General features: G+C 39.8%; 1 protein-coding gene across 2 annotated transcripts in view; it reads left to right on the forward strand.

The window, feature by feature from the left end:
• The first annotated feature begins 5552 nt into the window (after nt 1-5552).
• hpgd (15-hydroxyprostaglandin dehydrogenase) overlaps nt 5553-16087 on the forward strand; it is a 35020-nt gene continuing 24485 nt past the window's right edge. The window contains exon 1 of one of the 2 annotated variants that reach the window (XM_041786052.1): nt 5553-5627. Coding sequence is in view for 1 of the 2 variants with exons in the window: in XM_041786051.1 (XP_041641985.1) it covers nt 10693-10785 (93 nt within the window). In the remaining variant the exon portion in view is untranslated. Of the gene's footprint in view, nt 5628-10554; nt 10786-16087 lie in introns of those variants that run through there. The other variant, XM_041786051.1, reaches the window with a different exon arrangement.

Below are 16087 nucleotides of genomic sequence, written 5' to 3' on the forward strand. Positions count from 1 at the left end.
ATTTAGATGTTGTAAATGGAGCTGCTGTTAATGTGAGATTTCAGACTTGGTCTGCCAACAAAGACAATTTATCAATTAAAACCTGCAGCACAGCAGTGTCACTGCAGTCTAAACTACATCAGTCATCAGATGGTCTTATGTTCTTCACAGTGCATTGTCTCTTCAGTTGCTGCTAAAAGAAAAGCCTAAAATGTTGGCACTTTTTTAGATTCCCAATGTTTATACCAATATATATTACACAACAATACAACATTAAAACTCACTGTTTCCACCTGGTCTGTGTCTGCAGTATTTTGGTCCGTGCCGCTGATTTGAGCACAGCACCGCTCACCTCAGAGCCGCTGGATCACAGGTTCACAGTCTCACACCAAAATAAAGAAAAAAACCTGCAAACAGAATGTTCCTTTGAGTGAATGAGGGTCTTTGCTTCCTGTTTTGATGTCATTTTGATTAAGGGATGAGATAAACAATTGTCAGACTGAAAATAATCAGGTGCTCTGTGCATTCTCACGTGTTTTCCTGTTTGGGGGATCGTCTCTGTGCAGATAGCCAAATGCTGGCAGTAGCTCCATGGAAAATAGACTGGAGCGAATTAGAGCGGAGGGGAACTTCTAGCATGTGCCTGAAACAGACTGCAGCAAACTAAAAGATTTACAGATGTTCTGATTAGAATAGTTAAAGCCAAAACAGATGTTTAACATAACCTCCAGTTTCCACATCCTCTGACTTTGCTGCAGTCTGCTCACACTGCAGAACAAATCACTCTACTGCCTGCACACCGGACCATCGCCAGCACCTCCTAGAAACGCCACTATGCTGCGCTTCACTGAAGATATGCCCAGGTCTGTTTTCAGCGATGGCCACTGCTATACCGTGTCAATCCACGTAGAGCAGAACATCCACAGAGCCAGAAAAACAAGCAAAGTAACTTCATAATACAGCATAATGCATAGACATAATCACCAGCATATAAACATTCTGTCTCATCCTGCAGCACAAGCAAAAGGTCATCCAGAGGTCAGTGGGTCACAGAGCTACTATGACCTCACTGACGAGGAAAGGTTAACCTTTAAACCACAGAATTTATATAAAACCACATCCTCTGTAGTAAACAGTAACCTTTAAATGTACATTGTACTGACCCATGGTAGAAGAAAAAATCATGGAATCATATCAAAATGAATGACTAATCAACCCCAAATAGGCAAAACAATCTGCTGTTAATATTTTATTCCCGCTTGAACTCATATTACTGCTGTGATCTTGAGACCTCTCATTTGAAGCCACTCAGGGCTGCACGGTGCTGCACAGCGCTCTAGACACGCAGCAGTGTCCAAGGTAGCTGGCCCTGGGTCGGAGCAAAGCTGCTGTGCATCGGAGCAACTGTATTTTGGAAATTCTACATCTAACCAATAAAGAGCCTCTTATTTAATTCAGCAGTTGCTATACTAGATGTAAGCATTAAATTGATTTCATGGTAGCACTTCATTTTAGTAGCTTTATTACCTGATAATTTTATAGTAATAAGTGGTTATTAATAATACAGTGATGCGGAGGAAGTACTTACTTAGTAATAACATAATAATTTTCAAGTTATTCCTCATACAATAGTGGCATTTCTCTGGTAATTAGGTGATATTTTACCGAGTAATTTATTCGAAATAAAAGGATACATTTCTATATAAGTTGAGAATTCCTGGGTAATTTATTTTGGCCCACTTAATTAAAGTGAGTTATTTTCAGGTTACGGTCAGATAAAAGAGCCACCAAGGAATTACCTCTAATAAATGCATTATTACTACATAAATATGATGTTAATATTACCATACTTACCAACTTATTACAATGTAATTGCCAACTTATTGATGATAAATTACTAGGAAATTATTATTATAAAATTACTAGGTTAGATAAAGAGTTACCCATATGGCACAACAGATAAGCACTGGCTACCGATATCTATTCATGCCTCATTATTAGCGATGGTCAATATACCTGACCTGACACGTCAGATGGATGTGTGAAACACATCCATCTGGAAAACCTTCCGTATACAGCGTTTGGGAAAGGGCAGAGCCTTTGAAAAAAAACTCGGAGGGTGAATGGATGAATGTTCTGTCTGTCACATCTTTAAGGGCCAATCAGAGCAACAAAACACGTGACGACGCAGCTACCAAGGTCATAGAGAACTGAATAACACGAACTATGGCAACTGTAGACATGTCAGTGCACGACTTTTGTCATTTTTGAAAAGAAAACACTCACTACTGTTCTTTGTTCTTCTTTTACGAAGAAATGTAATCAAGTTCTGATAAAACTGGCGCTTTAGCAGCATCCATGCTAATGTCTTCGCCATATTACACCGGCTTCTTGTTGCTGCTTGCCTATGTCATGACGCCTGAAAGTACTGCCCCTCGCCGCTGATTGGTCCTGTCACTTTCTAACCGGGCCCAAACGGTTCAGACGGAGCTTTGCAAGATGGATTTGCCAGTGAGAAACACGGAAACGGGTGTATCCATCTGCTTTGCAAGGTTAGGTGATACCGATACGTTATACCAATGCATCGGTGCATGCCCACCAGAAAGAGAGAGTTGCTTTAGAGTTAAAGCATGAAGGAATTCTATGGAAATTGTGGGTTAAATCTTTTAAGTTTCACAGCCTGAGTGTACCATTAGAGGAAAATGACTGTTCAATACTGTTAGCTGAGACCATAAATCAAAGAAACTGTGTATTGAGGTAATAAATCAGGTGAAACACAGAAGGTCAAACATTATTAGAATGAGTACATCCAGTACCTTTAGCCCATTAGAAGAGCTGTAGGTTTTAAGTATTTTAGCTCTGACTTTACTTTCCAGACCTTAAACGTCCACTTCTTTAAACAACCTGCCTTCAATTGAAATGATGACTGATCCAGGTTTTTCGTTCTTGTTGTTGAGGCTGATCACAGAATATCAGAGTTTTATTTGTAAAATATGCTTCATAAATAAAAATTTCCTTTCTCTGCACTGCCAGTGAGCTTACAGTAGTATTAATGAAACTAAAGCAGACATTTAAACTGTGATGACTTATCTAACTAAAGCCGAGTTTCCCTCCTGGGCTGCAGCATGTTTTCTGTCATTTCTTCAGCAGGCTGCTCCTTCACAAACAAACACAGGTGTGGCTCTGTAACAGAGGAACAGGTCATTACTCTGCTGTTTTCAATACGTCATGTTTCCTGAAAGGATGTTCAGTCAGCTTGTTAACACGAAGCCTTTCCTCGATGTCGCTGTGTGTAATGAGTTATTTACTCCATAGTCTCCTCACAGAAATATTTGCATGGCTCAGATGAAAACTACTGTATTTATTTATTGCTGGAGACATTTCTGTAATCCCTGCCAACAATTTAAGGTTGGAAAGAAACAAAGATTTTCTGCCTAAAAAAGTTTTTGTCTATGTAGACATTATTGATTAGGTTATTAAAGACAGATTTTTTAGACTATGACTGAGAAATAACTTTAAATTTAGATTAAATCACAAATGTTAAACTGCACTTTTCAAGAAGGTGCAGCCTTTTAGCAGCTTCACACGTCATGCAAATATTTGTTTCTTTTTTTTTAAAGTTTGCAAAAAAATTCTACTTTCCTCAAAATGAGTATGAAAGAAAAAAGATCATTCCCTTCAGTATAATTCATGTCAAAGTTGCACTATGAGTCAAAATAATCACGATTATATAAATTTTTCAAAATAATTCAGCCCTACAGGAACAGAAGAAGTAGAGGAAGACAACGCAGCAGGAAGATTTTCTCTAATTCCTTTCATTTTCCTCTCTCACAGAGCTTGTTAACCCTCTCAGCCACATGTTGTTGTATACAACAAGATATGACACAAGTTTTTAAAAGCTAAATTACTTTTAGACCATAAATCGTAGCCTTTTATTTTGCTTTTTTGGAGCTAGCTGTTGTGCTGTTCCAGTGATGCTCTCCATGCATTCACATCCCTTACAGAAGCTTTTCTTGGAACTTGGGGGACTTTTCAGGGTGCTTTAAGGTTAAATCCATACCAGCAGTCCTAATATTAAACCCCTATTTTCCACGTTTTTTAATCTATTTTCAATCATCTCTGCCACTAGCTTAGAATGCTAACCTGTTTTTCAGCAATCTGGAAATCTGAAAGCTTAATTTCAAGGTGTCAAATCTGTTTTATGAGAAAAACAACCAGAAGTTAACCTTGCAAAGCAGATGCATGAACAGTTTGGCAGAAGCAAGCAGCAACAAGAGGCCGGTGCTGTTATGGTGGAAGACAATAGCATGGATGCTGCTAAAGTGCCAGTTTTATCAGAACTTGACGGCATTTCTTTGCTAAAAGAAGAACAAAGAACAGTAGTGAGTTGTTTTCTTTTCAAAAATGACAAAAGTCTTGTACTGACATGTCTACAGTCGCCATGGTTCACATTATTCAGTTCTCTATGGAATTGACTCCTTGTTAACGGCCACGTCACGTTTTATTGCTCTGATTTGCCAGTAAAGAGTAACAGACAACATTCATCCAATCTCCCTCTGAGTTTTTTCCAACTAGGATAACCACTAAAATTGTGAACGATTACTTGGAATGTGCGAAAACACAAAACAAGATGCTAGAGGCCAAAATCAGACAACTTCCCCTTTTAATAAATGAGGACAAAGGGCAAACAACACCACTGCTGCCAAGCTAGAAACTTAAACTCTAGACAACACAGGGAAAATGATTCTTAAAAGAAATGCCACAGTCAGCAGACTGGTGTGATACGTGAAACAAAAAGGCTGACTAATGGCTTCCAGCACAATCTACTATCCTAGGTTGATCAGTAATTTAGAACTTAAAAGATTATTTGGCACACTTAACATTGATGACACACATAGGAAACACAGAGAAATCCAAGAAAACCCCAAAGACATTGTTCTCCTCATCTCTGGAGGTGAGATAATGAGTCAGCACTGAGAGCTGAAACCTGTAAGCTTGTCACACCTGGCCACAATCAGGAGCACTCAGCTCACACACACCTGGCACTGCACTGATTGATCACATTCAGTGATTTCCCACACACACAGGTAAAACAAAACGACACCATGATGGTGACAGAGAAAATTCACTCAAAAGCACAGGATCAGAAGGAGACAGAATCCACTCAGCCTTACAGAACGTCTCCTGGATGCAAAATGAATTCAAATCACTCTGTCTCACCAATGATCTAAGAACATTAGAGTAGATTAGGGGCAGTAAAGACTTTCTGATCTAATCAGATCAGATTTTAATGACACTATTCAGACTGTTTCTGTCCTTCACTGAGAGACTTGAAACCAGCAGATGAGAGAAAAACAGAAGGACTTTCAATAAAAGAATGATAAGAACCAAAAAATGATTATAGCATTGACTGTTCACACCAAATTTAAAGATCACCCAAATATTTGTATAACCTAACAATTTCAGCATTTTCATTATGAATCAAGCTCTCTTTGGCTGCCTCTTTTACGTCTAAAATCAAAGACCAGCTCCTTAGTTTCTGATGTATTTAACTCCAGGTATCATCCCAGGAGATAAAGTCGGGCAGAGCCGTACCATGGTCCACGGTGGAGGAGGGACAGCAGAGCTGCATCAGACAGTCTGACCAGGTAACCGCCCTCCTTAGGGCTCCTACAAGCATCAGCATACGTACATGATGAAGAGGAGGGGGGAGGAGCCTATGGATGTGAATAAACCAGTGTATGTTACACCACCGTTCTTCATCTTGAGGAAGTTGTTTAGTTTCAAATGGCACAGATCAAAGCTCCACAGGTACACCACATTACAGAGCCTATCAGGTATGTTTTAACCTCATAGATCACTGAGAGAGAGTAAGAGAACAACGAGGCCACAGCATCTGGAGAGACAAATGGTTTCATGTTTGGGCAGGATATCTGAAAAGTCTATCTAACATGACTGGTTTTACAATCCCAGTTCCAAAAAAACTGGGGTGCCATGATGTTAATCAAAACAGAATACAACGATATACAGATCTCATAAACCCACAATAAAACATTAAAAAACATATCAGATGATGAAACTGAGATATTTTACTATTCATGACAAATATCAGCTCATTTTGAATTTGATGGCAGCAACAATTCTCAAAAAAGAAGGGACAGGGCAACAAAAGGCTGGAAAGTAAGTGGTACTAATGAAGAACAGCTGGAGGAGCATTTGGCATTCAAATAGTTTTACTGGCAGCCGGTCAGCGACTGGATATAAAAGGAGCATTTTAGAGAGTCAGAGTCTCTCAGAAGTAAAGATGGGCAGAGGTTTACCAGTCTGAGAAAAATGTTCCTCAATATAAAATTGCAAAGACTTTGAATTTCCCACCATCTCTGGTACATAATACCATCAAAAGATTCAGAGAATGTGGAGAAATCTCTGTAAACAAGGGACAAAGCCAAAGGTCAATACTGAACACGTACAGGAACACTTCCAGAAATCCCTGTCTGTTAACACATTTCACCGTGGCATTCACAAATGACTGTTAAAGCTGGATCATGCAAAGAAGAAGCCATATGTGAACACAATCCAGAAATGCCGCTGTCGACTCAAGGCCAAAGCTAATTGAAAATGGACTGAGGCAAAATGGAAAACTGTTCTGTGGTCACATGTGTTCAAATTTGAAATTATTTTTTTAAACTATGAACTGTGTGTCCTGTGGACTATAGAGGAGAGGGACCATCCAGCTTGTTATCCTGGCTAAGTTCGAAAGCCTGCATCTCTGATGGTATGAGGTTGCATTAGTGCCTATGGTGTGGGCAGCTTACACACCTGAAAAGGAACTATCAATGCTGAAAAATAGAGAGAGGTTTTAAAGCAGCATATGCTCCATCCAGACAACATCTCTCAGCAAGACAGTGCTGAACCACATCCATCACAACAGCATGGCTTCATAGGAGAGGAGTTCAGGTCCTGAACTGGCATGTCCGCAGTCCAGACCTTTTAATAATAGAAACATCTGAAACATCATTTGTTTATTTTTATTTAATTAGGTTTATTTAACCAGGAAAGCCTCATTGAGATTACAAATTTCATTTACAAGAGTGCCCTGGCCAAGACAAGCAGCAGCATATTCACAGAGTTACAAACATGAAACATTAAACATAAAACACAACAAACCACAGATCAGACCAGCTCCCCAAGACATAAACTTTCCTGCAGAAGATTCCAGTTTGCAGGAGCAGTATACCTGAAACTCTTTTTACCCATCTCAAGATGGACTTTGGGAACAGGGATCATAAAAGGAACTATCTAGCAGAGAAGAACCAGGACTATTAAACAGCTAGAGTCATACATTGGAGAAGAATGGGACAACATTCCTCTCCCAGAACTTCAATAACTAGTCACCTCACTTCCAAGACGTTTATGGAAAAGAAGAGGAGATGCTACGCAACATTGTTCTGTCCCAACTTTTTTGAGAAGAGTTGCTGCCATCAAATTCAAAATGAGCTCATATTTTCATGAAATGTTAAATTATCTTAGTTTCAACATCTGATGCCTGTACGATGAAGCTGGATTTTCTCTTATCCAGATAACTTCAGGATTAACCCTGGATCTTCTGTACAACGAAGCTGGCTCACTTCTTACCGGGATAAATCACTGCGGTAACTTAGGCTGAACGGCTAACCTGCTCCGGAGCAGGTTATGTTCTGGATACGAGATCAGCGAGTTACAAAAGCACCGCCTCCTGACCAATCAGTTCTCTTGGAATATGGCCTGCCCATTCTAAGAAGATCCTGGTTGGTGCACGGAAGAAGAGAAGAGCGCTTAGGAGAGAAAGAATCTTTAGGGATAGACGATAATTAATTCCGGTGATTTCATCCATACAGCAGAGACAGTGTGGAGAAATAAAGCCTTTTCATCGCCACTTTTGTTTTTGATCTTCTGTTCCCAAGTCTTTTTTTGCTCCACTAGGGTAGCATCTGAAATAATGGGGTTAATAATAATGGTCACACATTATGTCCTTTGCACACTGGATCTGATGGTTTCGTCCAAATTTTTTCACACGTTAAAAAAGAAAATCGAGCTCATGTTCTAGTCCAGGTTGCACACTGATGCTGAAATTTTCATCCGTCTTTTTTTTTTTTCAGAACTGACTCGATTTTATGCGAAATTTCGCATCAGTCCAAGTCACTTAAATGGGTGAGTGATGATTCAAAACAGTGTCCACTGCTTCCTCCTCGCTTGCTCACCCTCACCGGACCCCTCTTCCCTCTCTCTCGCCCTGAAACATCACTTTAAACACCAAAGATTGCTCAGTTATTATGAGGATATAAACCATGGAAGTATAACAGATGGGTGATAGATGATTCAGATCAGTACCCTTTGCTTTCTCTCTCTCTCTCACTCACCCCCATCCAACTCCTCCCTCTCTCCCACTCCCGAAACCTCACTTTAAACACCGTAGTTTGCAGGTGTGTCATGTGGATATCAGCTATGGAAATATAACAGATAAAGGCATAGGCTACATTTGTAGCCCACTCACAGCTCATAACAGAGACTGAATAAAAAAGTTGCCCTCCATCTCTCCAACTTGTCTCTGCACTATGATGCATGGGCAGGTGCTGAATGGAGCTCTCTGTCAGGATGGATCCAGCGGGATTTTAAAGGAGTGACAGGGACGCAGGCTCACAGTACTAAACTATTTGCCACCTTTTACGAATTTTCGCAGTGAAGGCAAATAAAAAGGCATCAGATCCAGTGTGCAAGGTCCGAGTGCGTGACATTTTTTTCGGATGACGGATCCGAAAATAACGGACAGTGTGTAAAAACCTTAACTGCAGAAACATGGATTAATGGAACGTGCGAGGATTTAATATTACAACACAAAATTCACAGAGGAAGCTCTGCCCCAAACATCTGTGCCGTAATAAAGTGAAACTGAGTGATCAGAGTGCTGTCCGTTTATATTGTCCCATAAATTAATATTGTATAATCTGACGAATTTACGCATTAACAGTGTCGGCAATTTTCTGCCAGCTTTCATTCCTGGCTTTTGCTGTGGCGACAGTGTTGCTTCTGGCCTGGATGATTGATTTAAATTCCTCATATTTTTGAAGAATGATTGTCTGTTCCTCCATTGAAAAAATGCTGCTCTACAGTCTTTCTCCATGTTTGTGATTGGTCAGATGCTGCAAACACCACCCCTCTTATGTGAGCGCGCACTGATCTAGATTGGAAAACCCTGGCTGCAATTAGCAAGTTGATAACCAGCTTCGTTGTACAGCTGATCCAGATTGCAAATGTCTTGATAAGTCAATCCAGCTAGCAGAGAAATATCCAGGGCTTGTTAATCCAGCTTCGTCGTACAGGTCTCTGGTATGTTCTGTTGTGAATAAAATATGGGTTTATGAGATTTGGCAATAATTGCATTCTGTTATTTCGCCCCAACTTTTTTGGAATTAATATTAATAATAATAATAATAATATACATTTTATTTTAAATTAGGGTTGCATGATGAGAAGACGGTGATACTGATGACTCCTTGGGTGTCTTCCCTTTAATAATTAATTCATCTTTGAAATCATTTGTATCATTGCTCAAGTTTAAAGTTGATTAGTGTAAGATTTCTACATAAAGGATAAGTGAGAACCAAATACAACTGAATGCCATTATTTATTTTGCAGCATTTGCAGCAGCAGGACTGATGGTTCTCCAAAACTTCTATGTTTAAATGACTGTTTTATTATGAGATCAGCTGTCTAATGAGGCTCTTTTGAATAAATCACACATGACTATTCGAGTTCATTCTTGTTTTTAATGCTTATCAAACTGTTCATGAACTGAAGATGACATCTCCAGATTTTGTCCAAGAATAAAAGAAGGATGTGGATAAGGAGGACGAGGGAAGGAAGGGAGGAGGAGCGACGTTCCTGAAGTCTGCAGAATAATAATAGTCATTTATTTATAAACAAAAACATGATTTTGTTCTGTTTTTACAGAAGGGCCACAGGGAGAAAAAGATTGCGTTTCGCTGGAAGTCTCTGTGGTTTAAGTTTACTTAAAGCTGCAAACAGGTATTATTGCATGCTTGGTTAGGTGGTTAGAAGCTCCATTCATGTGAGCTGAGTGTGAACATGCAGAGACCTGACCGTGGGTGAAACTATCACTAAACAGAGCTGCAGGTTGTGTAAGAGCAATTACAGCGAGGACACACGAGGGAACATGGTTGAGGTGCAGACGAGAACGTGAGACTGACAGCTTCATAAACACATGTAGGAGTCCTTCTTTTAAAAGTAGAGACAAACAGGGATTTATGATAAATGAGATGTTGTGAAGGAGGGCAGAGTAAGGAGAAAGAAGTGTGAGGAGGGCAGGTACAACAGGCTGGATAAAACCTGTAATTATTACCCTGCACAGTTTACTTAGCCGGTATGTTTCTCTCTCTCTCTCTCTCTCTCTCTCTCTCTCTCTCTCTCTCTCTCTCTGTTTGTATAGACTGATAAGCTGAGAAAGACAGAGAGGGGGAGGGAAGAAGGGAGGGAAGACAGCTCAGCTAAAAGAGTAAAAACACACGGACACCGAGGGGTGAGAGAGTGTGATTGACTCTCAGAGAGCAGAGACAAACACATAGAAGACAGAGAGAAAGAGAGAGGGACGTGTGTGTGAGGAGGACAGAAGGAGGAAGTGTGTGAGTGAGGGGGTTTTGCAGCTGCTCTGGGATCATGTCTCTAAGTGGGAAGGTGGCTCTGGTGACCGGGGGGGCTCAGGGCATTGGGAGAGCGGCCGTCCAGTCCCTGCTGCAGAGCTCAGCTAAGGTCAGTGCTGCTCTCTGTTTCAGAAGTTTACCCTGCTTTGAAACTCTGAGAGCTTTAACCCTCCTGCTGCTCTGCTAAAGTTACTGATTTACTATGTTTAAGTCTTTAAAACAACATGCTTGGCTGACATAACACCTCTTTTGACCTCAGTGTTGTGACTATCAGTGGTTTTATTGGTCACTTTTGGCCTTGACCCACTCTGCAAAAACTCACATCTTAGCAGGGCTAAAAATATTTCATTATACTTAGCTTTTATTAAAGATACAGTATGTATAGAATTTCTGCACTGAAATATCTGTATCAATTTAAAAAGTGACCATTTCAAGTGAAGTATGTCAGCTATTTCCCCAAAATCTTCAAAGACAGAAAAATTCATAATTTTTAGAATTGTACCAGGACTTGTCTTTATGGAGGAGCCATAGATTGCGAGTCTAACCTCACAAAGCAGATGGACTGGCCAGATTCCACGTCTGTCATCAGTGTGATCCATTTCACAAAGCTCCATTCTGAGTCTGAGTCTGACAAAAGACTAGACCAATCAGTGTTGTTTGAGGAGAATAAGGCAGCAGCTACAGACAGGACTTAGTTGTACCGGGTGAGCGGAGGAAATGTTTTTGCTTTTCTCTTGACTGACTTTGCAAACTTAATTTTAATGGCTGTTTTTGGGAGGGGTTCAGTTGTACTGTAAATCAGTATGGCTGATGCTGGTGTAGTGATTAGCTCAGATGTAGCCATAGTATAGCAGCAGCTTTATTGGAACTAAGCCACACATCTTCGTGAAAACAAGAGCAAAGAGCCACACTGAAAGCTTTTCTTAGCTAAGAAAATGTTTTTGCACTTCTCCAGATGGAGCAGCTCCACCGTTCATAAACTACAACAGCTCCTGTCTGTTGAGATCAGGTTAAATCCACAGCTGCAAGGATCTACTAGTGATGGGTCATTCGTGAACAAGCCTGTTCAAAGAGCCACCTCTTATGTGAACAAGAAGAGCCAGATCCCATTTGAGAGATGTTTTATATTATTTTAATTATTACTTTTATTATTTTAATATATGCTGTTTGTGTGTTATGTGATTATCTGGCTTTCCATTACACTTGGAAATGCACAAAATCGAAACACCTAAATTTAAAAAAACCCTAAAATATTGCTCAAAAGTTTTTACGCTTTCATGAGGATGTTTTTCAGGCGTTTCTATATAGAAATATATCGCAAAGTGTAATGGAAACACTTTTTCCGCATTTGCAAGTCACGGGACGTGACGTACGGTGTCACATGACCAGTCACTCCGAGACAACATGGCGCGGTTTGTGTGGACAGAAGAGACGAGACTTTTCTTAACAACATACTTACATCCATATACGTGGCTTTTGCCATACTTACGGACTTTACCTCTAAACTATCATCCGTTGCCTTCGTCTTTTGTTCAGAATTATCAAGGCAACTGCCGTAGATGTAACCAGAACCGTATCAACATGCAACAGGTTTTGAGTGTCAAGCTTCCCTGCAGCGGATTCACGCAAGATGAGATTTTAGGAGAATTGCAAGGTCTATGCCCAAAACTCCCTTCAATGTAAATGCATTCAAAGCTAAATTGTAATTAATAGAAATTTAAGAAATATTGCTTTTATTTTGCCAAAAATTGTAGTGGAAACCCGGCTACTGATTGGCAGGAATGATCCTTTCTACATACACTTCTACAGGCACATCTCAGAGTAGGGGCACTAGCTTGATGGTATAACATCAATGTTTTCTATCAAGTGTGGCATACAGCCCAGCCAGCAGATTTCACTTGACCCACAAGGTGTTCCAGGGGGACAGTGTATTTTTTGAAAGTAATAGCAGGATATTTTCATCAATTCAAAAAAATGAGCACAGTTGGACTAAATACCAGCACAAATATCAATCATATGTCATGGTATTGCTATATCTGGCAGGTGAAATGAACATAACTGGTACCCGAATGGAGCTGAAAGAGCCGGCTCTTCTTGCTGGGCCAAACCAAATTATCCAGATCACTAAAAAGAGCCTAAATTCTATTTTGTCTTGTCGCTCTGATTAGCCCATAATGAATGTAACAGACAGATTTATTTCAAAGTCTTGCTCTTCTCAAACACTGTGTATGAGAGGTTTCCCAGATTAATGTAAAAAGATCCACAATATAGATTTATAAAGCAGTCTATCTGGTGTGTCAGGCTTGTTTAAGACCATACACAAATAAAAAATGAAACAATACAGTTTTTTTTATGAAAATTTTGAAAAAATGGGATGATTAATTGCAATTAACTATTAGAATTCTGATTAATCACAATAAAAACATTCATTTAATATCCCTAAAAATAACCGTTTTTTTCAGTGGATTGTAGTTGTTTTGGATAAACTGAGGCAAAATCACTTTTTGACCATAGACGTCTAAGCAACATGTTTTTCTTAGGAGTCTCAGGGACTGTTTGGTATTTGTGGAGCAGATTTACAATGGTCCTCCTCATACCTGTTGTACAGGATTGATGAGTTAAACAGAAGACTCTTTTTTTTGCACCACATGTCTGTATGGTGTCCCTCAGGGGTCATTTTGGGACCCATTGTTTTTCTATTATCCATGAAATTGTGTGGAATAAGGTTACTGCTGATGACACTCAGACATACCTGCCTATCACAGTCAAACGTCTAGCTGACTTCATATTTCTTTGAATCTGATCAAAAACCAGATGTAACTTATTTTCTGTTGCTCAATTCAAATAAAAACTGAGATCCTAATAGAGGGCTTGCATCTTACCAATTAAACCCTGATGGGACACATTAAACCACTTAAGCTGTAAACAGTGATGAATATGCATGATACCATCTGCAAAGAACCAATAAATGGCCGGTTCAAACTGACATCCTTGGACAGATATCCTGAGGTGAGCAGACCAAGGATTCACCAGTGCATTGGTAGATCATCATAACTGATGTGTGTCCATCATGAAATAATGAGGCATGCTCCAGTGTCAGCAGTTCATTCACAAAAAAAAAAAAGGGAAAAAAAGATTTTTTTAAGTTAAGACTAGCATTTTACATGTTTTGCAACACATAATAACTGTTTTAGTCAATGAAGTCTATCAGCTTCTCTCTGCAGAAACACTTCTGGTAATGTTTTACCACGTCCTCCCAGCATGCAAGTGTCGGATATCATGCCACATTGCGTAGCATTACACGCCTGCCTTTCACACTGCATCCATTAAATATGTAATTCTCTGCAGTGTAAATTTAAGTTTATCCCCTTGTAAACAGTATGGCAACCAGCACTTTTACTTTGAACACAGAGAAAATAAATGTGCTGCTTTGTACTGATGTCAGTGAGCCAACTACTTTTCCTTTGTGCAAAAGTCAGACATTTCAAACACGGATGTACAGTGCCTCTAGAAAGTATTCACCTCCTTGGATGTTTGACCATTTTATTTTTGGTTTTTATCATAGGTCTCATCAGGCTTGCTCATCTGGATGCTGCTATTTTACTCCACTCTTTCTTACAAATGTGGTGCTATGAATGCTTCTGGTTATTGTCGTACTGGAAAATAAATCTTCTCCTAAGCCCTAGTTGTCCTGCAGACCAAAAAAGATTATCCTCCAGGATTTTCCTATATTTTTTTGCATTCATTTTACCCTCTTACTTTATAAACCTTACAGGCTTGGAAGAAGCATCCCCACAGCATGATGCTGCCACCACCCTGCCTAACAGTGGAGATGGTGTGTTTGTGGTGATGTGCAGTGTTTGGTGTCTTGTCTGATGGCCAAAAAACACCATTTTGGTCTCATCAGACCAAAGAACTTTCTTCCACTTAACCACGGAGTCTCCCATATGCCTTTTGGTGAACTCTAGTCCAGATTTAATCTGAGTTTTCTTCAACCGTGGCTTTCTCTTTGCCTCTCTCCCATAAAGCTTTGACCGGTGAAGAGCAGTTGTTGTCTGCAGAGTCTCTCCCATCTCAGCTGCTGCAGCTTGGAACTCCTTCAGAGTATTCATAGGTGTCTTGGTAGCCTCTCTCTCTCACTCAGTTTGTGAGGACGGCCTGATCTAAGCAGATTTACCCATGTGCCATATTCCTTTCATTTCCTCATGATGGATTGAACTGAACTCACGGGGATGTTCAGAGCCTTGGAAATGTTTTGGAAACCTTTTCTCTGAGTGGTTTGGAGTGTTCTTTTGTCTTCATGATGTAATGGTAGCCAGGAATACTGAGAAACCAGTGACTGGATCCTCCAGATGCAGGTGTCTTGATACTAGAATCACTTGAGACACATTCAGGTGATTCCCATTCCACCAAGTGTGAGACTGCCAGCACCAAATGAAATGACCTCTGTTGAATCATATCAGTCACTTTGAAGGGATGAATATTTATGCAGGCACTTATTTTGCCTTACAAAAGCCTTGTGTAGATCTGTTTTCACTTTGGCCTAATTATTTTGACCATAATTGATTAATAAAATCAATAAAAGGGTAAAACATGCAAGGGGGTGAAAACTTTTTAATAGCCATCTTAAATGTGGCATTTGTATTTGTCCTGATTTTCACAACTCATCCATTTATACAGCAAACTCAGTGACCCTATACCATTCATGAGAGTTTCACCAAATTTCACTGAAGTTTATTGACCTTCCTGTTACTGGTGACTTATTGATTTCCCCTTTTTTATTTGCTTTCTTTTAACAACTTTGGTTTCCTTTACTGCTCAATGTGCAGTTTTTATTTTCATGAAGGCATGAGTTCAGAGAAGTGCTCTAAATCATCATCCCTGCAGGGTTTCTTCAGTAATGTTCTCAGACACTGAGAGTCGGGAACTGAACCTGCTGTGACTAACACAACAACGTAGTAGCACTTCAACCCAACTATAGACTTTGAGCATTAAATAAGCATTAGCAAAGCATTCAGAAGTACGTAAGTAGTTATGATTTATTACAGCATTTATAAATACAGCTTGTACCTAACCCTTACCATACCCCTTTCTGAAGACTTTACCAATGCTTTATTGTGTGTAGTTATTGTAAGGTGTTTGTAAAGACTTTCAGAGGGCTAACTTTAAAAATGAGCAGTTGTCCTCAAGTATTACACTGCAGCTGTTATGGCAACTGAGGGCTGAAGCAATCAGCTGTTACACAGAAGAATGCTATCTCATCATTAGTCTGCTTAACCAGTGATGTGAGACGAGACGTTTCTAATAATCAGGCAGAAAAGAGGAAAAATGCACCTTATCAACATCAAGGCAGGCACAATAAAGAGGAAATATGTTTGTGAGAACTTGTTTCACAACCTTTGAATCGAGGG

This window comes from Cheilinus undulatus, linkage group 4 (genome assembly GCF_018320785.1).
Source record: "Cheilinus undulatus linkage group 4, ASM1832078v1, whole genome shotgun sequence".
Lineage (NCBI taxonomy): Eukaryota > Metazoa > Chordata > Actinopteri > Labriformes > Labridae > Cheilinus > Cheilinus undulatus.